At 46.1% G+C, this 26,238-nt stretch overlaps 1 protein-coding gene across 2 annotated transcripts in view; it reads right to left on the reverse strand.

The window, feature by feature from the left end:
• The window catches only part of dock1 (dedicator of cytokinesis 1), a 173,519-nt gene that overhangs the window by 18,436 nt on the left and 128,845 nt on the right, over positions 1-26,238 (reverse strand). For both annotated transcript variants that reach the window (XM_076759720.1, XM_076759719.1), the window contains exons 30-44: positions 24,786-24,864; positions 23,846-23,946; positions 18,086-18,144; positions 17,245-17,393; positions 15,517-15,602; positions 14,997-15,153; positions 14,307-14,347; positions 13,845-13,935; positions 11,383-11,502; positions 10,115-10,204; positions 9,698-9,802; positions 4,963-5,104; positions 4,343-4,424; positions 2,233-2,317; positions 230-316 (exon numbers count right to left, since the gene is read on the reverse strand). In XM_076759720.1, the coding sequence (XP_076615835.1) occupies positions 230-316; positions 2,233-2,317; positions 4,343-4,424; positions 4,963-5,104; positions 9,698-9,802; positions 10,115-10,204; positions 11,383-11,502; positions 13,845-13,935; positions 14,307-14,347; positions 14,997-15,153; positions 15,517-15,602; positions 17,245-17,393; positions 18,086-18,144; positions 23,846-23,946; positions 24,786-24,864 (1,474 nt within the window). The remainder of the gene's footprint in view (positions 1-229; positions 317-2,232; positions 2,318-4,342; positions 4,425-4,962; positions 5,105-9,697; positions 9,803-10,114; positions 10,205-11,382; positions 11,503-13,844; positions 13,936-14,306; positions 14,348-14,996; positions 15,154-15,516; positions 15,603-17,244; positions 17,394-18,085; positions 18,145-23,845; positions 23,947-24,785; positions 24,865-26,238) is intronic.

A 26,238-nucleotide genomic window follows, 5' to 3' on the forward strand; every position in this document is an offset into this window, starting at 1 on the left:
GTAGCTATTTTCAGTGGAAACAGGCTTTAAGGAGCGCTCAGTGAATCAATGCGGGCCCTCTGGCCGAGAGCGAACGTGCCCTGTCGTTAGTCTGGGGAGTAGCACGCCAGCGTCCACGCGCCTGTCTATACAGCTTAAGTGGACAAATCATATCGATTACTTCTGAGCAAGGCTGCAGATCCTCATCTGATTAGGAGACCTGCCTGGCACGCAGGCCCTTCATACTCACTGCGGAGACTGACTTGACTTCAAACCAGCGCAGGATGCCAGGAAGTTTGTAGGCCGTTGTGTACGTGGTCCTCTCGATCCACATGTTCTGTTGAGAGAGCGGCAAAGACACCAAATCAACTGGCATGACGAGGCGCTGGAAACACACACACCTGCTGTGCCAAAGCACGCTGAGACAAGCTCGAAGGGTGCCGTCGCAGGAATGAGAGTAAGACGGTCGCGGGCTGATGGGAAGGGACTCAGAAGGCCCAAATACGACGGAATTTCCTCGAATACGTCACGAGGCTCAAGTAACGACTTTAAACCTGAAGAGGAAAAACATACGCCACAGGAGGTGATGATTTCCTTTGCAGCACGGTTTCAACAATTAAACGTTTTCCCTGAGAGGGCCAGAAAGAAAGAAAAACATCCCAATTTGAGCGATTAAAGTAAAGAGTCAGCTGCTGAGTGCATTTAGGACTCATGTTGGAGGGATGAAAATCACACAGATGTGTGTATATCGACATGTTTAATAAGCCTGACAGATACAATGTGTCTAGCAATGGGCATCCATCAGCTCTGTGTCAGGACGGAGGGAGAAACCAGTCTCACATAACAGAGTAAGTCTGTGATGAGTTAAATGCATCATCCCGCTCTGCTGAAGTGATGCCACAGAAAACAGGGGGAGGAAATTGTGAATGGGTTTCATTTGTCGCCCCTGTCATTTGCAACCTGGATATTAAGTGTGCACGAAACATAATTCATTAGATGTACTAAAATCAGGGCTCGGCAGTAATAGTTGCACTAGACAGCCAGATCTGGATCACTGTCAGCAATCTTATTTAGCCTGGATCTTCCTTTTGGCAGCCACGTTTCCCGTGTTTAAAAATAAAAACAAACCTTTGTATCCCTCTTCCGTGCTGTGAAATCTTTTGCTTATGAAAATGAGAGTTGTGCTATGCTATTGATTTCACTCTGCCGGAGAAAACTAAAAATACGCGTGCAGCATAAACCTTGAACAGTAATCCAGCAGCATCCCATAATAAATTACAAAACAGCTGTAGCGATGCCGAGACAAACAAGCAGAGGCCTCGTCAGAACAGACAAAAATGAAAAGTCCTTTTCAGCCTCAGAGAAGGCTGACAAACTATTTGATCATTCTTCTGTCTATGCAATTTTTTTGGTCCCGTGAGTGGAGTCGCTTGTTCCTACAGCAATACACACACACACACACACACACACACACACACACACACACACACACACACACACACAGAGATATATGTATATATAGGTTATTGAGGGAAAAGTATGTATCTATGTGCTTATTAGCATGAATATTAGCATTTTTGCTCTTTATGAGTCGTTACAAAGCATTGATTAATGCCTTATTCTGGGGGTTAGGGTTATTAAGGGTTAGAGTTAGCTTACTATGACAACAACATCTCTACTTACTATCAATAAGCAGTAATTAAAAGGTTATTGAGGGGAAAACTCCCAGTTACTGGCCTAGTAGTTGTAGAATATGGTTACCATAATAACTGTGTGTGTGTGTGTGTGTTTAATCTGCGAGCGTGTGTGGGTGAGAGACTAACAAGAGCCGTTTAAGAGAAAAAGGAAATCCTTGTTATGTAATATATGTTGGCCTATTCTAGGCACCGTCTGTCAAACCAAAACACAGGCTGTAAATTATCACTCCAACCAGAAATAATTCAAATTCAGTAACTTTGGCAAACAGAAACAGGTGGCTGGTTGCAGCTTGGTACCCGTCTCTAAAACCTCCTGTTAGGCCCTGACGATGTTTGCATACATGCAGGCCCAGTAGTAGCTCAGATGTTCTGTATTACAGTTCAATGCCAAGTAGTCTTCATGTTATTTTTAGAAATCCAAACAGTCTTACTTGATGTTTTATTTATAAGAGCATGAAAACTATGTTTGTGTCTTCTAATGTTAAAAAACAATACACAAGACAAGTAAAATAGACAAGCTAAGTGATGATGGGGGGGGGAGAAAAAAGGCAATTACCGCGAACTCGTTGTCGGGGTCCTTCTCGCCCTTCCTCATTGGCTTGGAATACTGGAATTTATGGACTTCATTGACTGTGTAGAAGCTGGGGAGGGAGAAAATCAGCACCTGAGTAAATTAAAACTGTTCCGGGCAATCTACAGCTTGATTCAAAGGTTGATTGCTTTGCTTCAGGTCAAACACAGGACAGGCCCCCTGCAGGCGAGCTCTGCCAGGATCTGCGTCGTTTAGCATGTTGCTTCTGACTGGCTGCCTGAGGTACGACCTTATCTACATGGTAAATAAATTCGTTTCTGGGGCGCAGGAGTCGCCGGCAGACCCTGAAGAGAGTCCGGCATGTCAGACATGTAGAGAAGCTGGAGCATACGTGACAGAGGCGCGGGGATGGCAGGGCTGAACTTTGCCAAATCAGGTTAATAGACTTTTCACACTAGGAAAACGATGGCGTTACACAGCGGCTGCGGGAGCAGCTGTCTGGGCACATACATGCTCCCCAACACGGACGCATCACTCGCTCTCTTTCCACCTTTCTATCTGGCTCTCCTGCCGACAGAAGATGAAAACAGATCTATTATACTCATACAACATATTGCATTGCTCGTTCCTAAAATCACGCCATATGGTTCGAAGAGCACGCTTTGCCTTTATTAGCAAGCAATTATGAATAAAATATGAAAGGAATCAGTGCCGTTCCAGAAACCGCTGCCCTTTTATGTTTGTACCAGCAGCAGTAAGTGCGTGCAGACGGGACGCTACAACTTTTGAAATGTTTCTACTCGGGAACTGTCAATGTTTTGCTAATGACCAGACCACACGAAGCTTTTGTGACACTTGACACGCTGGGCTCAAGGCCTAACTGGTACTTGAGCCATTTATATTACACCGGCAATCAGATGTGCTTGGTCACAAAGGGCGACGCAGTATTTAATGAACATGATGAGGCCCATTCCCAAATTAGCTGAGAATGCGAGGCATTAACCTAAAAAAAAACGGAGCCTCTGAGCTCCTGATCTAATAAACAGATTAATAAAGCAGCTTTGAATCTGCTGCGCGACACCAATTAAGCCTTTTACTTGTCATTAGCTGGCGAGCTACAGATGATGCAGCAGCATGGTCTGGACAAAGCAAGGTCAGAAGGCGGGGTGGGCGCTCCGCCCGCTGCTCGTGACCCCCTTTGGCTCAAAGAGCTCAGTCTCATTGCTATGCACCGTTGATCTTTTGCGGCGAATGAGAGAGTAAATGAGAGAAAAGAGAGATGGGAGCAGAGAGATAGAACCTGGAAAAAGCACAGTGAGAGAGGACCAGAGAGGACAGAGCTGGCAGAGACAGAGAGACGGACAGACAGCTGGTGTGGAACAGCCCTCCATCCCTCTCTGAACACGGCTGTCTAATCTAGGCTATTAACAGAGTTGCATATTCCAATCAGACACAGTTTGCAGACAAACAAACAGGCTGCTGCAGGCGGATGTGACCGGCGGTGCAGGCTTGTGATAAGATCAGTGCGCAGGTATATTTGCCTAAAGGTTTTCCAAGTAAATGTCTTCTTTTAATTATGTCCATTGATGCAGCGGGCGGCATATCAAAGCGAGTTTGCACAGCTGAGCGATGCAGTGGGTGACGGCTGGCATACAGATTGGGCAAACAAGCGGGATCGTGAGGGGCCCCCGTGTTTGCCGTGGCCCCCGGTGCACGACACAAAGGTATTAATGATGTCAGGGAAACAATGTTGTACTTGGCACAGTGACTAATAGCAGATGGTTGGTTCAAGTTAATATCCACACCAACGACAAGAAGGTCAACCGCTGTTTGTTCTGCGCAGACACGCATTTACATCAGGATTTAATCGCTGTCACCCTCGACGCGCCGCACTCTTAAAAAATGCTAATGCACTTTTTTTTTTTTTTTTTTGCATGTCATCACAAGCTCTTTAATTTGTTCTTGAGTGACTGGGGAAAGCAAATTGGGCTTGTTGGATTGAAATGCATGCTGTGTGACTTTGAGTAACACACTCTGTAATTGTAAAGAAATGAGTCTGTGTGTGTGTGTGTGTGTGTGTGTGTGTGTGTGTGTGTGTGTGTGTGTGTGTGTGGAGCGGGGACATCCTGCTCACCTCACTATTTGTTCAGAGACGGGCTTATTTTGGAACTTGGCAGGCAGGTCCAGGATGGGTTTCACCGTGAAACACTGGATGTCTTCAGCGGAAACATCAAGGAAATAAACGAAACGGCTGAACTCCAAAGAAACAGACTTAATTAGGACCCGGTGACAATTCAGCACTGTCGTTAATCGACAATCAGTTCAATCACATTGTAAAATCCAATCTTAGTGTGTAATCGCTTCACAAAATTCTATTACTCAAATAAATGATTTTCAGCAATTAAAAACTAAGTTGTTGAAGTTTTAGTTTCTTACATGCAAAACAGTTTGTCTTAGGTAACAATAAAAGCCAGTTCATTGCATTTGACATGAATTTCATTACTCTGAATAGGATTTCACATATATGCTGACCACACTGTAATACAGATGGATTATTAATGACATTAATAGCGCTCCACGAGGAAGCATCATCCCTTTGTGGAGCATAACACACACATTTCCTTTCATTTTGGGCCCTGGCAGAAAATAAATCATGAAAAACAACCTCATGAAATTTGATTATTCTAAAAAGCAGAAACTGAGAAAGCATTTTCCGCTCTGCAGCGAAAACGAATGACAGGCTGCTGAGGATACACTGTCCAGAGGAAGACTTTGTGTCCTCGCTGGGCGGCGTGGTCGTCTTCATCTTCTCTGCGTTGGGAAACTGTGTGAGAAGACGTGCTTCGAAATCCTCCCTGCGCTCGTACTCCTTCCCGCGGTAGATGAACATCTTGTTCTGGAGGACAGCACAGAAAGACGGTGACACCTTGGACAGACACAATCATGCAGGCAGGCGCTAGTTTGCACACATTATGTGGACATTAGTTACATTGTCCCTGTTTTATGACTATGGCAGAGCTGACTTCATAGACCATTTCACAAGACGATTAGATCCAGTAGCTAAAACACATCCAGGGACGGCTGTGAGGACAGACACGGGACAAAGACAAAACTGTGACATTAACAGAAAGTTACATGGACGAGAGCGGCTTTGATTCGTGAATCTCCTGGTCCGGTGCTGTGGCTGGGTTAAAACACATTATCATAACTTCCAAACTGAACACTTTGAAATGAGGGTGACGGAAAGTTCTTGGCACAGATTCAGCGATTAGCCAATCCCAGACTGAAAATGGCTTCCACCGCTCTGCCGGGGGGCTCTTTGACAACCTGCTGCAAACTACAGCGACTGATGAAGTTGCCTTCAAGCCACTGCGGTGGTTCAGACGTCTCGCTCGTTTCAAATCCACATTGTAAGATCTCAGCACCTGAGGACGAGCACCTGTTCACAACTTAGCGGCTTGACCTCGTCTGGAAACCATCAGTGGGCCCTCGTGGTGGGCTGGCTGTGAATTACCGGCTCCGTCATTAGCTTAACGTGGACATTAGACTATAAACACAGCTTGAAACTTGAGTGAACAGCCTGGCCGTTCTCCCATTTCCTCCTTTCTCTCCTACGCCATCGCTGCACAGCAGCTCACGCACAGCTCGCCCTGCGCTCATGCACAGCACACATCTCAATTCCCCAATTAATTAAAGAAATTGCAGCCATGAAATATGCCCGGGGCCATTTTCAAATTTGCTTTGACAGATGAGTTGACAAAAGCACACTGATTTCCAGAGTCATCCCTTCCAACCGCAGGACAGCCCGCTAAACCTGCTGCAATTTTCAGATGGTGAACAACCTGCGAGACTGGCTTTCCAAATTTTCTCTAAATCATTCAAATCTGACCAAGGACGTCTACTACTTTTCCATTACTGCATATTTCATGGCGGCTCATAAGAGGACAGGATATTCCCATTATGCTTTTGAGCATTCTGGTCGTGTATACAGCAATCTAAATGCCACAATCCTCCTTTTCATTGCCCTCAAACCTACACTGGCTAGTGCTGGCAAAGAAAATCATCATCACTGAGATAATAATTCATTCTAAAATGGTATTTTCTTTCATGGCTGGAGGGTAAAAGGGCAATTTCCTACAGTACAAGAGACAAAGCAGCAACAGTTCATACGGCTGCAGAGCTATCATATGAGATGCATACGGGGGGCTTTAAGCTCCTTTAACAAAACTGGAAGCTTTGTAACATATGAGGAAAAGGACAAAGGGGAAAATGAGACATTGATGTCTCAGCCTCCTTTTTCATACTGCAGAATCAGATGAGCTTTGAAGCTGCAGTAGATGATATTAAGAATTAACTAATTTTGACCATTGCAATATTTAATTGAAGGGGTCCTTTAAAAAAGTGAGCACTCGCCTCTTTGTATTTAGTTTAAAAAAAAAAACTGGACCCAGTTTGAATCAAACGGGGATCAATGAATCAATCAGGGACGTAACTAGCCAATCACAGCAAGTCGGACATAACTAGGCGAGTAGAACAGGCGCTGGTTCGCCAGTTACTAACAAGCCCGATGTTCCAGTTCAAGCCCATCTGATGCGCCGTTTAGCGGAGCGACACGAGGCAGCAGAGACAGCGGTGGACGGTTTCACCTCGTCAGTGTTCAATTTGCCTTCTGCAGCTTTAACAGACACAGAGGCCGATAAAAAGGTAATCTTGTTTTATTGCAAAAAAAAAAAGGAAAAACAGTTATATGACAAGAGTGCACAGAGTGCTCCTAAAAATGCATGAGCCAGAAACATCCCTTCATCTCCCCGAGTGTGCTCGGGGGTCTGGTCTGAGGAGCATTTTGAATGATCGAACATGACAGCTCATATCCGAGTGTCTCCGAACGTGGCGGGTTAGGATACATATTTCAAACAAACTTTCACACACCCTCAGCCGCTCTTTAAGCCGAGCGCTCACAGGAAACTCAATACAGGGATTAAGTAAAGTTTAGGATTGATAGGAAGAGAAGGGAGAGGAGGAGAAATACGCCGGCTGGATGTAAAGTGAGAGAAACAACTGTAGAGGAAATCTGTCTTTGAAATTCTGAGAATACCTTTAACGCGCCTGAAAGCCGAAAGGAAGTCAGGAATTTTTACAGAGCAAATAAATACAATACAAGCTTGAAGTCTTCTTCTTCTCTTCTTGACAAGGCATTGTGACTGTCAAGGTTGTAATAATGACAGGATAAATATTCTGTGCCTGTATTAGCTAATATCAAGCACTTGGCTTTTACACAGGAACACATGAAGAAGAAGGTGAGTGGGCCCAGTGGCTTGGTTGCATCTGCACATCTAAACAAATGACATGATCGAGAGTGTTTTTACAATCAGCAAGTACCCCAGCGTCGAACCACGTTAACAACCAATAAATCATAAGCAGCTGAATTAAGCACTCGTGCATAAAATCAATTCCTAAAGGGGGGTGGGCCCAAAATGCCTTTATCAGAGTATTGATTTTCTCACATAATTGACTTTTCCCTGAGGACGCTGCGATGCTGCCACGCAAACGGCACCATGGGGTGTGAAACAAAAACCCTCCGAAGTATATTTATTGAGTTACCCACACTTGAAAGCTCACCGCCGACGTCTCTCAGCGCTGTTCTGAAATATGTCAAGAGGGGGACAAACTCAGAAGTATGATAGCAGGACAAAATAAGGACAAAATGCTTTACATCTGCTCGGCTGCATTCATGTAACACTTTATAAGCTTCGAAACGCTGCTGGAAAATAAAACTGGGCTGCAATCAAGGCTAATTTGTACTGGTCTGAGTATTTAAGACCAGCTTGTACGCTCCCCTGTCGCTAACGTAGCATAAAAAGACAACAATAAAAGAGAAAATTAAGTGCACATTCCTATTGGTAAAAGGCAACCTGGCGTTCTCATGCCCTGTTATTTCAGGTAAAGTCAAACGGCCTCCAAAAGAATAAAGAGGAGAGGAGAAAGGAGGGCTCAAAGCTGTCCTCAAAGGCTGTTTAAATAGCCAGTTAGATTAGGCCAGTACAGCTTGCCCTGTCTGTAATGGAGTTTCTGCCCTGCTAGATGAAAGGAGTTAGGAGGGGCACCGGGAGATCGGAGAGCGGCAAAAGACCCTTGTGAAATGGCTGTTTTTCATAATGGAATGAAAAGGGTGTGATCTGGAGATCACTGTTCCCGAAACTGGACTTTCATATTATCTTATCCTGTGAGGACTTTTGGGCCTTTCAGTGCGCCAAAAATGGCTCACAAAGCAGGAAAGCAACACCTCCAGCGGCATGAGATGGCAGCCTGAAAACAGCTGTAACGGGGAATATATTAAAGGCAAACATATAGTCCTGCGTCAGCGCTGTCCACTTTCTTCACACGAGCAACTCATCAGTTTAATTTTCTGCTGGAGTGAAAGCTGATGCATGGACGCCCTTCACAGGCCGAGAGCGAAAGATGTGCACACAGTAGCACCGAATAAGGCCGGTGAGGAGATATCAAACGGCTGTTATGCTGAATTTATGATAAGCACAAAGGCAACCAGGGCATTCAGGGGGGCAAGATCAGTTCAGGTCTAGCGGCTGAGAATGCTCCGTGTTCATTCAGTTTCATCAAGTATTCACTATGATCAATGGCCGACTAATGGATGGCTTCCACTCCGCGCTGCCACCACTTGCAAGAACATTCAGAGTCTGAATGTTTTGGGATTACGGCCCATGACTCAGCAGCCACCAAAAGCAATTTACTATGTGACCGTATCACTTCCTCTCACTGTGTACCGGCTGCATGGCTCTGTTGTGCAGGCGGCGACGGGACGCCTTGCGATGCAGACCACGCTCGCGGCGTGGAGAAAAGGGTGTTCAGCTGAAGCTCAGGTGATGGAATTAAAGGCAGCGCTTGCGGCTGCGTGATCAGCCTTTCGATTGGACAAACTAGATTGAGTGGTTTCTCGTGGTCATTCGTCTGGGATCGGCAGTTATTGTGGCTGGACATAAATGGATTCTGGGGGACGTTTTCGGATGGACCAACTGACCCGCAGACAGAGCGGCTTGTAGTAAAAGCTACAAAGAAGCAAATATAAGATGCACAAAAGAGGAGGAAGGCCACATGAGAGACAGACCATGAATGAGACAGGAGGAAGAGGAGGAGGAAGACTTTAATTCACAACTTCTCCCCGGAGAGCCACTCTGCCACACTGAAGGGCATCAGTCCAGCACATCATTCCAGATCTACTCTATAGCCCACACACAGAGCAGCTGCTGTGATTCACAGTTTGTTTTCTCCTCAGTGAGTCAGTCAGTGAAAGTCGGAGCAGGTGGGATGTTGAACAAGCGAGTCTCGCCAAAACAGCCCAAACCCGTGGGGGCGAGGCGTGTGCGAAACACATACGTACCGACGGCTCAGGCTGAGAGCGAAGCGAGTGCTGGTAAACCTATTGATCGTCTGTTCTGACGTGCGGGGGATGTATGTCGATGCGAGTACTCACGCGCAGGAAGGAGGGGAACCCCATGCCGTAATAGCCGACGGCGAAGTAGTCTGGTTTGGGCCGGATGACCTTCACTATGTTCTCGTAGAACTGGGCTTGCTTCCGCTGTTGGGAGATACAAACATTTATTCTTCTGTACGATCCTTTGTGGGGAGTTCTACAAATGCATTTTTGCTTATTTCTGATCCTGTGACGTGTTTGGCGTTATCTCTTTTATGTTGTCGCTGCCGATTTGGGCCAGAACACTTTTTAAAAAGCTTTGGATATATCTGATTTGAATCTCAATGAGGCTTTCCTGGTTAAACAAATAAGATAAACACACGTCACAGTCTTCTTTCTCTCTCATTTGCTCTAAGCATATCATTTTAGATGTACCAATATACCGAAAACATGAAGCACGAATATAATATGACTTACCAAAGACGCACTGAGCTGCTCAAAGTCAAACATTTCATTCTCGTACTGCTCAGCCAATTCCTTCCCCAAAATGATGGCCTCCTCCCACATCTATTGGGCACACAAACAGAGACGGTTAGGAGATGAATTAATTATCAAGATTCAAGCTGATACAAAGTGTTCAGCCAGCTGAGAAAACAAAGCATCTCTCGCAGGTAATGAGACTCAATATAAGACTTGTTGGATAGAAAAAATAAAAAACTTCCTCTTATGTCGATATTCTTTTGTTTTATTCTTCACTAAATCTCAGATGCCGCCCTCTTGGGAAAAGCAAACTTATCATGCATTTCCCCCCCGAGACTCATCGATCGCAGTGGAGCGGTGTCATGGATACATAGACGGGAGCCACTTGAACATGTTGAAAGGCGCCTAAGTGGCTCCCTGACAGACTCGATTGGGCTGAGCAGATCGGGGCCAGGATGGAGGTGGACCAAGTCCAGACTGCCACTCAGACCGGCCTGCCATCAGCGGGAGCGGCGGTGGCGACACCATCTGGGACTGCTTTCTGGATGACTCCGATGACACGCTTTGAAACTGCCCTCAGTCGATACCCTCCTCTCTGGGGCGTTGATGTATTCTTGCAGCCGCTGCAACACTTCCTGGTGTGTTCGTGTGCGATTGTTTTTCAATTTGTTTGTCTCCCTACCCACATCCTGCTGAGTGACAGTTGGCTAGAGAAGCAAGAGTGGTGGCTGCACCCCAGCACTGATGACACATGCAAAGCCTTGGGACATCATCTCTGAGAAGCTCTGGCTGCAGTCCTGCACACCCATTCCAGACGTTAGCTTACAGGCTGAAAAACATTTTTCTCCTCTGGAATTAAATCTGAGTGTAGAAGAATAGCACAGCAACTAGGTCCACACAACTGGAGCGTACATGAGGTCCATGTGAGGCTGCTCTGCACGTCACAATACAGCGGCATCAGAAGACATGGCAGGACAGTGGGAGAGGAGGAAGAGCAGGAGAAAGGGTTTAATGGGAGGTAGGAGGACATCACAAAGGAGCCACATTAATGCTTACGTGGTCTGATGTTCTCCGCAAAATAAAAGAGGAGGATTATTTACAATCCCCGTTCTGCAGAACATAAAACTTCCATTCTTCTTCGCAACCGGCCAGAGGAGGTATTTAACAGAGATGACAGCGTCTAAAAATAGCATCCTCAGAGGATCCAGGATTTATCATGATTATGACCAATCTTCCGTGTGTGCCTGCCAGAACGTGTGTCTTACCTTGCCCTTGTCGAAGTAATTGATAATCTGCTGGTAGAGCTGGTCCTTAAGCTGTCCTTGAGTGGTGGCCTGGTAGCCGTCTCTCTGGGTCAGGTGGGCTGCGCATGGCTCATCGGACCACTACAGAGGACAAGTCAGCAGCGGGGTCAACACCGCGCAATACAACGCAGAGCAAAAGGGGAACAGGTGACAAGAAATCAATCACTGAGTTATAGCCAATGCAAATGGGGTGAGATTGATGTGTGATTCTTTTTAAAGCTGCCCAGCACTCTGGCAGGGCAAGATGAGAACTTGAGACACGGGCAATGAAACAGGCGTCGATACATATTGAATGGCTCGGAGGGAGCATCAGCGCTTAGCTCTCTGTGGCTAATGCCTGCTCGAGCCCACCGGAAGCCACAAAGGCAGACAGGGAAGAGCAGTGGAAAAAAAAAAAAAAAAAGGAACGACAAGCCTCCAGCGGCGTCCTTTCGCGCTGACCGTGTACTCCATCATGCCTTTTCTTCACCCAACATGGAGGATAATGAGGTTTCTGACAGGCCGGAGCAGCTCGGCTAACGGGGAGATGGACAATCCGATTGGCCTCGGAAGCATAATCCCGCGCGTCCTTCTGGGGCTGATTCGATTGTTCTCAACTAATTTATACACGTTTTAATTCTGTAGTGTTGCAAGTAACATGAAGGCTTAATCTGACCAAGGTTTGAGCGAGGGCCATGTTTGAATAGCAAAGCCGCGGCATTTGCATACACCGCGCTGGAGGAGGAGGGGAAAGTAATTGCTGTGCGTGTTGTTATGGCATGAGGATGGATGCTGCGAGGCTTTGGATCAGGTTATTGATTCATTTACAGCTGAAGCGCAGCATTTACATGGTGAAAAGGACCCCTGTTTATTCATGGTTGGTTGGCGACCCCGCATCGACAGAACCAAAGTGCTGATACATCTGACAGTACACAAAGTGCTGTATATTCAAGCTTTATTATACCGCTGCAGGTACTTCACTGAATTATTATTACAGGAGCCTGTTTTACTCTCTAACTGCTGCCGGTTGCAGAAATTAACAACCATCATTCCAGAGCTGCAATGATTAGTCAGTTAATTGTTAGTCGAAAGAAAATTGACGGATTTGGCTAATTGATTTAATCGTCTAAATCGTTAAAAATGTCAATCATTCGCTGTTTCCAGCTTCTTTAATGTTCTTCGTCATTTGTGAAACGTCTTCGGGTTTTGGATGGTTGGCTGGACAAAAGAAGCAATTTGAGCACGTCACTTCGGGCTGTGGGAAAATGTGATTTTTCACTATTTTGTGTCACATTTTCTAAACTACAACAATTAATCAATGAATCGTGGCAGATTAATGCAAAAAGGAAAGTAATCGTTAGTCGCAGGCCGACATCATTCATCCCCCTTCAAGCTTGTTTACACTTGCCTTTGTGTGAGCACAAAAGGACGGCAGTGACTTCAAAGAATACGTCGCAGAGCTTATTGGAGAAGAAAGGATTTATCCAGACTCAGGTGGAACAAAATTAACCAATTTCCACGATACAATAGTGAATCCCTCTCTGAAGGTATGCTCAGGAATGCCACAGCTGCCGGGAGACGAGCAGAATTAAAATAACAACAACACAAGCAACTCCTGCAAACGCTGCTGTGGCTGTTAACTGTGAGTCAGTCGCAGCCCGCTCTCCCCTGCTGGGACCTGCACAGAGGCTGAAGCAGCCAGCTATTTATGCAAATACAGATGTGATGTTGGGTGCAACCATTTTGGATAAAACGCAGAGAGGAACAACCTCCACATTCAGGGTGTACCAAACCTCGACTGGGAATAGACACCGCAGCGCTTTGTGCGTGCATGCCGTGTATTTTGGGCGAGGTTAAAAACTTTGGAGGCACACAGCAGCGTTACACAAACAAAAAGGTTAAAGAAACGCTTCGGGATAGCTTGTAATTATTTATGTGTATAATTAAAGACATGGGAGCACTGAAGATGTGACGGAAAGCGGCCTCTTTCCCACCTGAAACTGCAGCTGCCTTGTGCTGAACCATGTGATTTCCAGCAGAGGATTATTCATTTCCAGCTCACAGAGACGACAGTAAAAGTACACCGTTATCTTGAAGCACCTCAGGTGGCTGATGCTGCTTTTCGCTCTGCTTTAAACTATGTCTTAGCTTTTTTTTTTTTTTTTTTTTTCAGGGGAGATCAGATAATAGCCGCGATTTGCATCGACTACGCGGGTGAAAAAGATGCTGCTAAGCAATCCTGGCCTCTTAGCAGCCGTCTCATGCCGTGGTGGGATTAAAGGGATGCGGCCCTATCTCTCTAAATCCTGCACACCTTGTTTAATGCTCGAGGTTAAATGTCATCTGCCTGACAATAGCTTAACAGTGTATTTGAGCTCGGCGATCTACGCTGTTTGAGGTCTTTCAGAGTGTACTTCCACATTTATTTATCGCTATCTGTTTACCTTGAGCAGTTTGGCGTGTAGCAGCAGAGTGTAGGCAGCCTCAGTGTAGTTGTCGCACTCTTTGTGGAGGTCACACAGCTTGTACAGGTACCTGGGAGGAAATAGCAATGATTTATGGGTTACGCCTGTGTGGGCCTCTCGCACTTTAGCAACAGACAGAAAGTTAACTCCACCAGACTGATGCGTCTTGACAGCCTCTTTTACCTCAAATAACGCTTGACAGACAGATGGAAATCTCTGATTGGTGAGATTGTGGAAATGGAAATGTAATTTAACAAAATCTAATATTTCATTCCGGATCTCTGGGGACATGCAGCTGGCAGGACAAGAGCCAAAAATGTGCAGCATTAAGTCTTCGGCAGGTTAAAAGTGAGCTCAGCTGAATGTCACAGCTGCTGAAGTAACGTCTGTCATGTGCCTCACAGGAGGATCAAACGAACTCTGGATAAGACTGTGTCTTACCTGATGTACATCTCCTCTCTGTCTATCTCCTTGTAAAAGTTCTACAGGAAAGGAACAAGACAGACCATTAAAAGGGGTTTAAAAAGGTTCACAGATTTCCACCAAAAATGTCGACATTATACTGTTTACAAAGATTCAGCGCATCATGCTTACACTGCATAACTCTCTGGACTGGAGATTATTCCTGAATATCTCTAAAAAAAAATACTTTGGCAGTGTGACAAATTAATTTCCTAAAAATACGAGTAAATTCAAGGTCCTGGCTTTGCAGCAGGCGAGACACGGAGAGTATATGCTAAAGAAAAGTAAGTTGGCTGACATCAGAATCGCAGCGGCGGAGCAGTCACGCTGCTCTCTTGGCTGAAGCTGAAAACTCGAACATGACTCAGATAAATGCTGAATATAGGCCAGAGGCCTGCAGTTCAATGCCAGTCGTCACGTGAGACAAAACTGACATTTCAGTGCTCCCAGATGAAATGTCACATCACGGAGGAGAGACGTTTCAGGTGAGCTGCTCGGTGAAAACATCTTAATGCACTCTGACATGTGGAGGTGGCTGCTGGTGTTTGTGGACAGTGTTTATATGGCTAATGAGGCCTGATTCTGGCTGTTCATACGGCTAATAAGGCTAAATTCCATGCTTACTGGGCTTGTGTGCATTCAGGAACGGAGAAAAAGAAACCATCTTACGAGCACGTTGACGGTGCAGCTCATGCGGTTTTCCTTGTTCTCGTCGTGCATGATGGTCCTGTAGTCCAGCAACCTCTCCAGCAGACGGACCACCAGAGTGACGAAGTTCTCGCCCGTCTTGGCCAAGTACTTGTGCTTCCTGCAGTGCTCCAGTAAACTGGTGTGTGATGGCACAAAGAGGAGGCGTGCAGGGAGGTTTTTTTTTTTTTGTGTGTGCACATGTGGCGGTGGAGAGAAGAGAGGCCAGAGGAAAACAAACGTGAAGCATGTAAAAGAGCTTCTTCTGTGGTTTAAAATGTCAAACTTTTGCCACTAAGGACTCGAGGAAATGTTCTTTCGCCCATTAAAGCAGAGTTAGCATCCAACTGTGCTGAAAGCAAATATCACAGAGGCAAGCTGTGATGAGAAGTCGTGTGATCATCAGCACACTGTGATTATTTTGAGGAGTGCTATGTTGCAATTAGCATTATCTAACTTGCGAGAGGCTCAGGCGTAATCCTGCCCATTAATCAGCACTTACATTTTCTGAAAGAGAACTTTGTACTGCTCGTCTCCGCGGCCCCCCTCCACCTCGTGATCCAGCTTGGTGATGATCTCGTTCTCAAACTGCAATTAGACAGAGCAGGCGTAAATAATCAGTGTGGCTAATTTTTCAATTCATTAACGCCATCTCCCTGTCTCACTCCCGCTCTCTCTGCATCGAGGCTCGGCTGAGGGGGCTCTGCGCTCTGACGTTAATCGTCCCTCGCTTGCGGCCCAGCTGATCACGGGAAAGCTTTTCTTTATGTGTATGTGTTTGTGAAGAACACACAACAAGGCTGCGTCGTCACATCGGCTGTCCTTTTGCTCTGTTGTGGTTGTAGCTTCGCGCAGTGACTTCATTTACATGCACAAAACGTTCTGATTTTCACCCTTATTCCAAAAAAAGACAGTATTCCTACTAAGCTGTTTATATGGCAAACGAAAATGAATGAATATTTCACTAATATTCCTGTTTTCATGCAGCCGAGCATCGTCCAATTAACGGCTCCCTCTTTCATTCGTTCAGCCTCTTTCTTGAAAAGGTCGGCCTTGTGATACTTGCACATTTCCAAAAAACATGCTGACACCCAACTCTTTCATAATGTTTAAAAGTAGGTGTGTTTCTCCTTCCGACTGGAAATGTGGGCTTTTCTTTTGTGCGGGCACCTTGCCAACTGCTGGCTAAGCAATGCACAATGCAAGTGTGACAAACTGCTGTAAAAACCCAGGTTGAGGCACATTTTCCAAATGAGCGTGGACATAAAACCCGAATAACGTCGGCATATCCCACATGTCTTAATCAGAAGATGCAACATTCAGAATAATTGGGAATACGCTGTTTATATGATCCGTATCAAATTAGGAACTCTGTCATATTTGGAGTAATAGTGGAAAATGAGTGTGCTTAGTGTGTACATAACATAGTGAGTGGCGCATGGGCCTTATTTCTCCCGTATGCATGCAGCGGCTGTATAACAAACAGGTTTTATCGTGCGGAAACAAACCAATTTTCGCTGATTTGCTCGTGTGCTGTCCACGCACAAACGCAGAACAGGAGAGGAGAAAGCAGCCAAGTAGGAAAAGATATAAATGCTGCTCTCTGCTAAGCCAAGGATTTACAACACACATGGAGAAAGAGACCCAGTAAAGGGAATATTACCGGCTTACAGCATTAAAAGGGGTCAGGCCAAAGTGAAATTGATCACATTTCACTGAAGGGAAAGAATAAGAAAGTGGCATTCACCCTCAACGAGCCAGAGTGACACGTTGACTTAATTAGCAGCGCTCACTTCCCTTGAGAGAGGGACGTTGCTGTCTTCACAGAGCTACAAGGGCCAGCTGAGACATGTGGAAGCCTTTGTGCTGCTTTACAATTTGATCCAAGCTCAATAAGCACGGCACGCTTTGGGAGCCCACATGAAAACTGCCTGAGACGTCTTACGGCAGAACAGCTGGAGCCAAACGGATTTCCTCATGCAGAAAGGCTTAATTCTGCACTGTAACGGGGCAGAACATTAAGTTCCACTTACCGCGGCCGTTGATAATCGCGGCACAACAAAATGAGATTTGCGGAATTACAACTGAGCTCGTGGCTGTGAAACTTTTTCTTACGCCGTCGATCCCTCGGCGCTGTTTGCTCCTCACACCAGCACCCACCACTTCTCACCAAGCCTTTTTTCCCTTTTTGCTACGTCGTGTTTGTGTTGTCGTATTTCAGAGGACGCACCCGCTGGAAGCTGCACGTGAAGTGGAACTCGCACTGCATCATGTCGAAGAAGATAGCGATGGTGGCCTTTCGCAACTCGATCTCGGGGACGAGCGTCATCTCCAGGATCGGACCCACCATCTCTGGAATGAATTTTATCTTGTGGGGCCCTTAAGAGAGGAAAACAAACGACATGTGAATATACACCCACAGAATACGACGCAACTCATCTGCGGGCTTCAGTTTGGACTAAACAAGCGCAACATGTTGATCATACCCGAACTTGGACAATCGTTGCTGCAGATTTTAAAGCAGCTGTTGCAAACAAACAAAAAAAAAAGCCTCCCCTCGTTGGAATATTCTGTGACAGCCATGCGGTAAATAACTTCAAACACCTCAGGTAAAAAATAGCAAGGGGCTCATTAAAAACCCAGTGAATGAGTCAATCTAATCTGGTGGAAAGCTTTAATTAAGGGATCAGATGGTGTGGATTACAATGAGAAGACTTTACAGGAGGCACAGGTGGCCAAATCTGAGACCCCAGTCCCTGAACTCCGATCTCATTCCACCGAGACCTGACTGTTGAGTCTCTCTGATCACACGACATAAAGCTAATTAACACATGATTGTCTATATTTAGCTGCTGTTCTTTGTTGACTTGTAATGAGTGTGAGAATACTTAGCTGGAGGATAATCATAAGCATAAATTGAGAAAACAACACTTGGAACACGTGTCAATTTGCAGGCGTTCCACCGCACAGTTTGTGTGATTGATCATCAGCGAATTCATTCAGAAAAAAAAAAAAGTATTTGATTACAAGTGAAAGGGAACGATACTGACACAAGGAGCTGCTTAAATTACCTAGATTGTACCACATATCCCTGATTTCAAAGCCAATTTGTCTTCTCATGTCCTGGTACCTGAAACACAAACAGGGACAAATGTTAAACCAGCTACAGAGGATAAAATGATTTGGGCTCAACTGATTTAGTTAATGAATGCAACAGAAATACAAATTAGACAATTTCAACTGCCTAATGCGACGTAACACCGGATATATGAACGGCTGTGTCATGTTTCAGTTGTGCCGCGGCTGCCAGAACCAAAGTCAGAGTCAATGCTGCTTATAAAATAATAAAATATGGATGCTAAGAAACAGGCTGCTTCTTCAGGTTCCAGTGGACGTCTGCGACACAGTGGGCGTGAAGTAAGAAGGTGAGATGCAGCACGAAACGGCTGCTGTTCTTTTAAATCTGATCCTGTTCCTTTAATTCCAGGTGTCACAGAGCTAGAAATGTATTTCATAGGCCCTCTGAGTGCTGCTCTGCTCCTCATGTGCAGTGACGGAGATTAAGACAACATGCAACACGTGTGTTTCCTGTTGTCTCCCTTCAAGCATATAATGAGAAGATCTAAACAGATTCCGGGGTTCCAAAGCTGTGACGCTGTGTGAAACCCGAGTCCGTGCAGTAACATTTATCCAATCATGTGTATCCAATCATGATACCATCACCTGTTAGCAGTGAACCTGTTTACCTGTGCAATGTTCCAAACAGGTGTTTTTGGAGCATCAAATTCAGAATAAGCTGATATTTACAAAAGTCAAGGAAGCGGATGAGTTTAACATTAAATATACTGACTTTGCACTGTTTTCAATTGAGTGTATGTCAAAAAGAATCAGCAAACGATCACACTCTGTTGTATCCATGTTTTGCACAGCGTCCCATCGACTGTTTTTGGAATCAGCGTTGAAGTCTGTTTTGTCTTCCTGTGATGTTCTTTGGAAGACAAATGCACGCTAATGAGCCTTTTCCACACATGCAGGTTTGCAACACAAAGTCATCTGGCTGTCTGCTACGGTCTGTCCTCTGCTCCGTGTACGCATTTGAACACACAGAAGACAAAGAGTTTGATCAGACAGTCTTTGGCGGTGCCCGTCCTTTGAGGTCGGCTCGCTGTCTCGAGGGCCCTTTTATAAAACAAAGATTTGCCCAAGAAGCGGGAAGGATCGCTCCCGTCCCGACTTTTCCGAATGAGGGCTTATAAGCTGATCAGCTCTGCCGTGTCTAGGTCATGAACCGATCCCCACGGCGGCTCGGGGACATCTCCCTGCCTGCCACGCGGGCCCAGGTCGCGGAGAGGACAAACAGCGAAGTGGAAAGGACGGAGAGGGAAAGACAGACAGTGAATGATGGAGAGACTAACAGGAGTGGAATCAGCGGGCAGAGAGGCAGAATGAGAAACCGATCACATGAAACAAAAGTAATGGATTTAGTGCTTGGAAAACCGTCTGGACACGCGATGAGAAAAGAGAGCAAGCCTGAAATTGTTTTTTAAGATCAAGAATACAGAGGACACAACGAAGACAACAGTCCTGGGAGAGCTACTCGTGGCCAGCTTCACCCTCCTCCCACTGGCCTGATACAGCACGCTTTAGCCGCACCGCTGCACGCTGAGAAGTAGTCAGATGTGTTTCCACTGCTGGCTCGCCGTGGGGAATAACTGCACCGAGCTGCAATATTGTGGTTCTGTTTTGAAGCCGTGCCAAACCCTCAGCGTCTGCCCTCAGCTAAGCCATGAGGTTGTGCAGCTAATCGGCTAACACAAAGCACAAAGTCGACGGATAAATCTATACCTACTGCTGTGTTCCCCGCTGTTCTATAACATGCTTAAGCATTAATTAAGATTAAACATGTCAAACGGTGCCTACAGATCACCTCGGACTGCTGGGTGATTCAGCGAAAAGGAAGACTGGAAGCATCTCACACCCTTGTACAGAAGCTAGCTCACTAAATCTGAACAGCCTCTTTTTAGGAGTTTTGAGCAAGCGTGTGTGTGGTTCCAAAACTCTAATCTTGTTGCATCTGCAGCACAGTGACACAGCGATAACAGAGTCTGAATTAAAACAACGTCCAAATAAACATTTGTTTATCGACGTGAGCCCAAAGAAGCAAAGACGATCTCAAAAGCTGCTCTTCTAAACTGAGCGCGGAGAGCAGAGCCAGCATCGGTTTCCTTTTAAATCAAATATCCGACAGCACTTTGAGGGGCGATTAAAGTCAAAAGGTGTCAGAGGCTTCAATAACGTCTTTTTTCCTCCAGCTGGTGGCGCTGCAGGTGACTCGTGCCGAGAGGGAGGCCTGTCAGACATCGGGACGATCACACTGAGTGACGGATGGGGCAGCGCAGAGACAGTGGCGCCTCTGTCTCCTCTTCGTAACACACTGACGATGCGACACCTTGGCACGACATTGCAGCAGAGTAAAAAGATGAGTGTTTGAGGGCTAAGCGTGACACCTCTCCTGACCTCTGATTAATATCTATTCAGAGCCTCTTTCCCACGCGGTGACATTTCAGAGCACTGGCGGAATCCTGAAAACCCAATTGATTGTTTTGCCGATATCGTGCAAAGACACACTAACGTACTTTGACAGAGAGGAGAGGAGCATTGAAAGAATCTGTAACAAAGGAGCTGCGTCACCGCTTTGCAGCCTGGCCAGGTCAAAACCTTTTACCATATTTAGCTGTCAAAGGGAGGAGCGTTGCAAAGCCCCAGGATTGATCTTTAGGCAGAGTATTGGCAAGATGATAAAATATAAATAGATGCCCGCCTCTATAAATTACTGTAAGCCGCATGCAAAAAGAGAATTTGTAATGTATTATGTATTACATTTCTGACTGTTTTTCCCTCGCATCCGCACTTTAAATGCGCAGTGTGTGTGCGTTTTCTAATTAATTCCTGGGCATGACTGTGCAGATAGCATGTGCGCGCGCCGGTGGAAGCACGTGGGTTTGAGTCTCTACATGCGGATGTGAGACATCATGCGCTCATCTGAGCTGAGACAGATGCAGGGCGCTGTTCTGTCACACTCCTGCAGGCAGCCAGACAGGCAGCTATGACTGTCGGCTGTCAGGACCTACAACGCATACCTGTCATCTACGGGGCGGAGAGCTCTCGGAGAGGTTAACTAAGAATAACATGTCTACAGAGGGACGGCGGCGCACAGCGAGTGGATCTGGGGCTCTCAGCGGCTTGTGCTGTGTAATGCAACTGGGTCAGGGGACAAAGATCAAGGCTGAGAGGAGGAAATGGGTGTGCAGGCATGCGGTGGAAAAAAGCAGGAAGAAAAAGAAGAGAATACAGAGAGAATGGCAGATACAGGGAGGGAGAAGAAACAAACAAACCAGCGGCTGACGAGCAGTGGCCTGTAAGAACAGATGAGATGTGATCAAAGCCCGAAGCAAAGGAAGTGCGAGATGCTCACAAAATTTGACAATATGACAGTCCCTCTCCTCATCACTTCTACTCACATATCCCGACAATGACACTGCTGCATGCTCATTTATCCGGCTCTCTACCTGTATGAGTGGCTGCATTTGCATGGTCTCTGTCCGGAGCCCCTCTACGTGGACGGAAAGCCGCGGTTTATCAAAACTCCTATTTTTGTTGGTAATGATAACAGCGCGCTCATCAACTAGAATTACCATCTCGTGGTTGTGTGCCTCTGCCAACCACTCAATATGCATTTACATCCACGTCTGTCCTGACTCACAGAGCATACGCAGTGATGACTTTGAAGGATTTAAAGGTATTAAGTGTCTTTTTTGTCAAAATGGAAATTATCGCTATGTATGATTCCAGTGAATAATTTCCAGTGAAACTGAAAACTCCAGTGAGGAGTGCAGAGGACTGATAGAGAGCTTCATCACATGGTGCCACGACAATCACCTGAAGATCAATATCAGCTTGTGGTGGACTACAATGCTTCAAATACGGATGCTGCTGCTGCAAAGAAGCTACAAAGCTGTAAAACGTGGACGCTTCTTCTACCCAGCAGCACACAAGATCTAAACAATCAGCACAGTTTGAAGGTGGACGCCCAAGATTAGCGTCACCAATTCAGTATCTGACCAAATGTGAAATATGGTCACAATCTCCCCTTCTGTTCATGAGTTTTGGTGTTGAATAATGGCTGGAAAGGTGTTTGTGCAGAACATTATGACGTCACAGTGAAGCTGACCTTTGACCTTTTGGATATAAAATGTCATCGCTTCACCATTTTAACCTTGTGAGACATTTGTGTCCGATTTTTTGATAATGAGCGTATGAATTCTTCAGTTATGGCGTCACAGAGACCTTTGACCACCAAAATCTAAACAGTTCATCCTTGAGTGAAAGTGGACGTTTGCCCCTGAGCTACCACGGTCACAAGAATGGGACGTACGTACGTTTATTTGTACGTACATACAGACAGTTCCTGGCTGCGGCTGACGCTGGCATGGGGGTGTAAATAGTTGCTGCGGTCTGGAAACACAGAAACATGACTACACACAGAGGTGCGTTTATCCTCCCATTCAGGCCAAAGCTGCACACGTCTGTTAATACATGTGAGAAGGAAACGAGGATCCCACAGACACCAGTGATGGACCAGAACTCGACAAACAGCTCCGGGGGACGTGTGACGCAGGCGAAAAAGCCGATGCAGAGTGTTAAACGCTCGTGCTCCACACATCTGTGATTTCAACCCTCTGTTCTCTGCTCCCGAGCAGGGCGCGATAATTGGCATTGCAGGCAGCGCTGACAGTTCATGCGCCAGCACACAGGGAAACGGGACGCAGAGAGGGGGGGAGGTAGAAGAGAGAAGGTGAGTGGTAGTTGGAGGGAGGCACACTCAGAGACAGAGAAGGAGAGTGGGCGGTTAGAGGTAGAAAGAGTGGGTGAAAGAGAAATTGGCAAAGGCTGTATAATATCCCCTCTGCTTGCTCTGGAAGCTACCTGGTTGTATTTGAATGACATATTTGGGAATGTCAAATAAGCAGTGTGGAAATAGCGAGGCAGAGATCTGCCCTTTTCTGTGCTGATGCCAGCAACGGCAGCTCGTGTGTATGTGAATCAAAAAGCTGTTTCTTTTGGGGAAGGCTGACAAGTGCAGAACGGCGGGGTGGGGGAGGCTGCGAACGTCTTGTTTACCGAGTTCGACTGTTTGTGTGGGAGTTTTTCAGGGCCGATAATAAAGCACTGACCAACGAGCAGTCTCGCTGTCAAGCGCGGGCCAGTGTGATGCATGCTTCAGCGACAAAAGCTCCTCCAAATGAAGATGAGAGCCAATGTGCTCCACGTCTGCCCAGAAAGCATTTACACGTTTGGCTGCGTTACCAGCCTCTATGAGAAATGCTAATGTAGATGAATGGCTTTTTGTAGACACGGGTGGCGGATGATCGGGAAACGAAACCACTCAATGACCTGTTCTTGGGTCAGATTTTCAGAGGCAATAAATATCTCAACTTTGCGCATGTAAAACTTCATCTGTTGAGGGAAGATGAAGGGGGGGAAGAGCATGTACGAGATGCTTTGAGGAGAAACCAAAGAGGGGACTTCCAACTTTGCCTGATACCTGGGATTTGAGTACAAGATGTGCTCTGCACAGCCCCTGGAGTTACTATCGGCTGCTCTGCTTTGTTCAGAGGGGCGAACCTCTACTGGAGCCATGGGGTGCTGGGTGTCCCTGTGAGCCTCCGTGTGATGAATTATGTAAAGCCTGCTCCTGCTGGGGAGGGAGCTCGGGCTGTGTGGGTGCGCGCTGAGGACGTCCTGCGGATTGAGAGAGCATCTGTACTCACTTGTGGAAGATCTTGGCTCTTTTGTCGCTTGAGAAGTTCTCCAGCTGCAGCGACTCCTGGGTGAGGAAGGCTACCGCCAGGTGAAAGTAGTTGTTCCACAGCTGAACCAGATGAAGACAGACGGAGGGGGTGTGGGGAAAGAATAAAGAGGACATTTAACTCGCAGTCAAAAAACAGTTTTACAGCAATATCGCCGAGGACCACGGCTCACTATGTGGGCTGGAACGCTTTACAGGGTCATTAAATCAAAAGGTTGGGATGAGATGGGTGTACTTGTGTGTCGGGAGGCTGTCCCAGAGGAGGGAGGGGTTGATGATTTAGGCCACCGGCCTCCAGAGCGCACCCTCAATCAGACAGCAACGACAGCAGCTAAAAGGAGCGCGACTGTAGCCGCCATTCATCACTGCTGTGCAAACAGTCCGAGCATGCATACAAAGTAAGTCTCAAATCATAGAGTCGCACTTTCTAATGAGAATACCCCAAAGCCTTTAAAAGCTTAGCACAGTTCAGCTGTTGACTACATTCTTCCTTATGTCAGACATTTACAGCAAGCAGAGGAAGTTGCTCTATTCTGATGGGGGGGTGGGGGGGGGGGTGGGGGGGGGGGCAGGTTAAAATATTCCGAAATGCACATCAAATTGCCGGTCATTATACAGTAATTGGTGTTCTCGCCACAATTTTTATGTCGGCTGCCGTCAGTGATTTTTTTTTTTCTCCTCCTATTCAGAATGTCCAACGCCGGCGCACATTAAAAAGCAGCCTCAGCGTGGAACTGAAGGGGAGAGATGGCTTCAAAAATGCCATCCAAATCTTTTCCTGTTAATAGCACTTAAAACCATAATCCAGCGTTGCCTTGACTGAGAGAACAAAGTCTTTGGGAGGGTGGGGGCCGGTATCAAGGCTGTTTAAAGAAAAAAGAAAAAAGGCTCTCAGCTCTTACCTGTAGCTCAAAGTTGGTTTGATCCAGAAATTTCTTGCTCAGCACTGCTGCATACTGATTAATGGCCCGTAGGAACACTCTGGAAAGATAAGAGGGAAGGGTTTAGATCGAGTCTTCTTACTGATAAAATGAAGCTATTTACATCCCCCAGTTTGTTATTAAATGGGCTTAAAGCTCACTTTCAGACAAATCTGTGCATTCCCCATTGAAACCACTTCACTTGTTGATGGAAGAGCATTTATATTATGAGTCAATACCAACATTTTACTTAGATACACACCACATAATGGATCAAACCATTATGCGTTACTGCTGCGACCTCATGCATACACAGTGTACAAGCTCCAGGGGGCTGAAGTGTCATGTTTTTTATTTTTACCATATTTTATTAAATGTATTTCTTAGGGACCCATTCATAAGAACATTAATCTCAATTAAAGAGAAGAGAAGCTTTGCGCCGTTTTTAGCTGACAGCTACTTTCCATCTGGAGTCCCCAGGCAGGTAAACACAAACGCTACAAGATACAAAACATGCACCACGCGATGTACACAGAAAAGTCCGATTGCAAAAAAGTTTGGTGTCAAAAGTCAAGGGTCCACCACGCTAAATAAATGCCCAAGATTTACATTGTGCACTTCAGAATCGGCCGACATGAACTCATTTACTGGAAACCTGAACTGCGGTCGGTCGAAGCTGCAGGCAGACAAGAAGAGAGACATTAGCGGTTTGTACTTTCACAAAGAACAAATCTTTGACCTTGTGAAAGTGTGTGCTGCCAGCAGAGGTGAAGCGCAGACGGAGCCTTTCTGAAGTACAGAAGGGCTGGAGGCACTCCCGAAAAAAGATGCGAGGAGTAGACCTTAATGAGAACACTGTCTGATGGGTTAATCCACTCTGATGTTGCAAAATTAAATGTTAATAACTTAAGTGGCATGAAGCTTTTAGAGGGGAATTATGATTGCTACTTACAGAGTCAGAGGCCCGTCCGCTATTTAACTTCATTCCCTGGCTGAACCAGCCATACAACAATGTGTGTACTAATCTCTAAGAATTACCCACGAGGAAAAAAAAGGCCCTTATCACGAGTGTGGGAGAAAAAGTGTCGAGCGGAGCATATTCAATAACCTGGCTTACTTTATCTGAGGGGCCTCCGGGGTCTGATGGTTTCTCCCTCCTGGCCCCTGTTTCAGCTGTAGAGATGGGATCTGACAGGGTTTTATTGATACTAATGCCATTATCGACTCTCTCTGATTGATTCCTGATCACTTTCCTCTGTGAAAAAACGTAGGCTTCCACAGGTTTTCAGCGAGTCTGAACACAGTGTGGGCAAGCATGTGACTCCGCTGTCTAATCTGAACAGTCTGTTATCATCTAAAATGGATGAATCTTTTTTTTTTTTAATTTAGGTTTTCTCACTCAGAGAATAAGCTGCTGAGCCTGCCCGCGTGGTGC

This window comes from Chaetodon auriga, chromosome 20, assembly GCF_051107435.1.
Source record: "Chaetodon auriga isolate fChaAug3 chromosome 20, fChaAug3.hap1, whole genome shotgun sequence".
In the NCBI taxonomy this organism is placed as follows: domain Eukaryota; kingdom Metazoa; phylum Chordata; class Actinopteri; order Chaetodontiformes; family Chaetodontidae; genus Chaetodon; species Chaetodon auriga.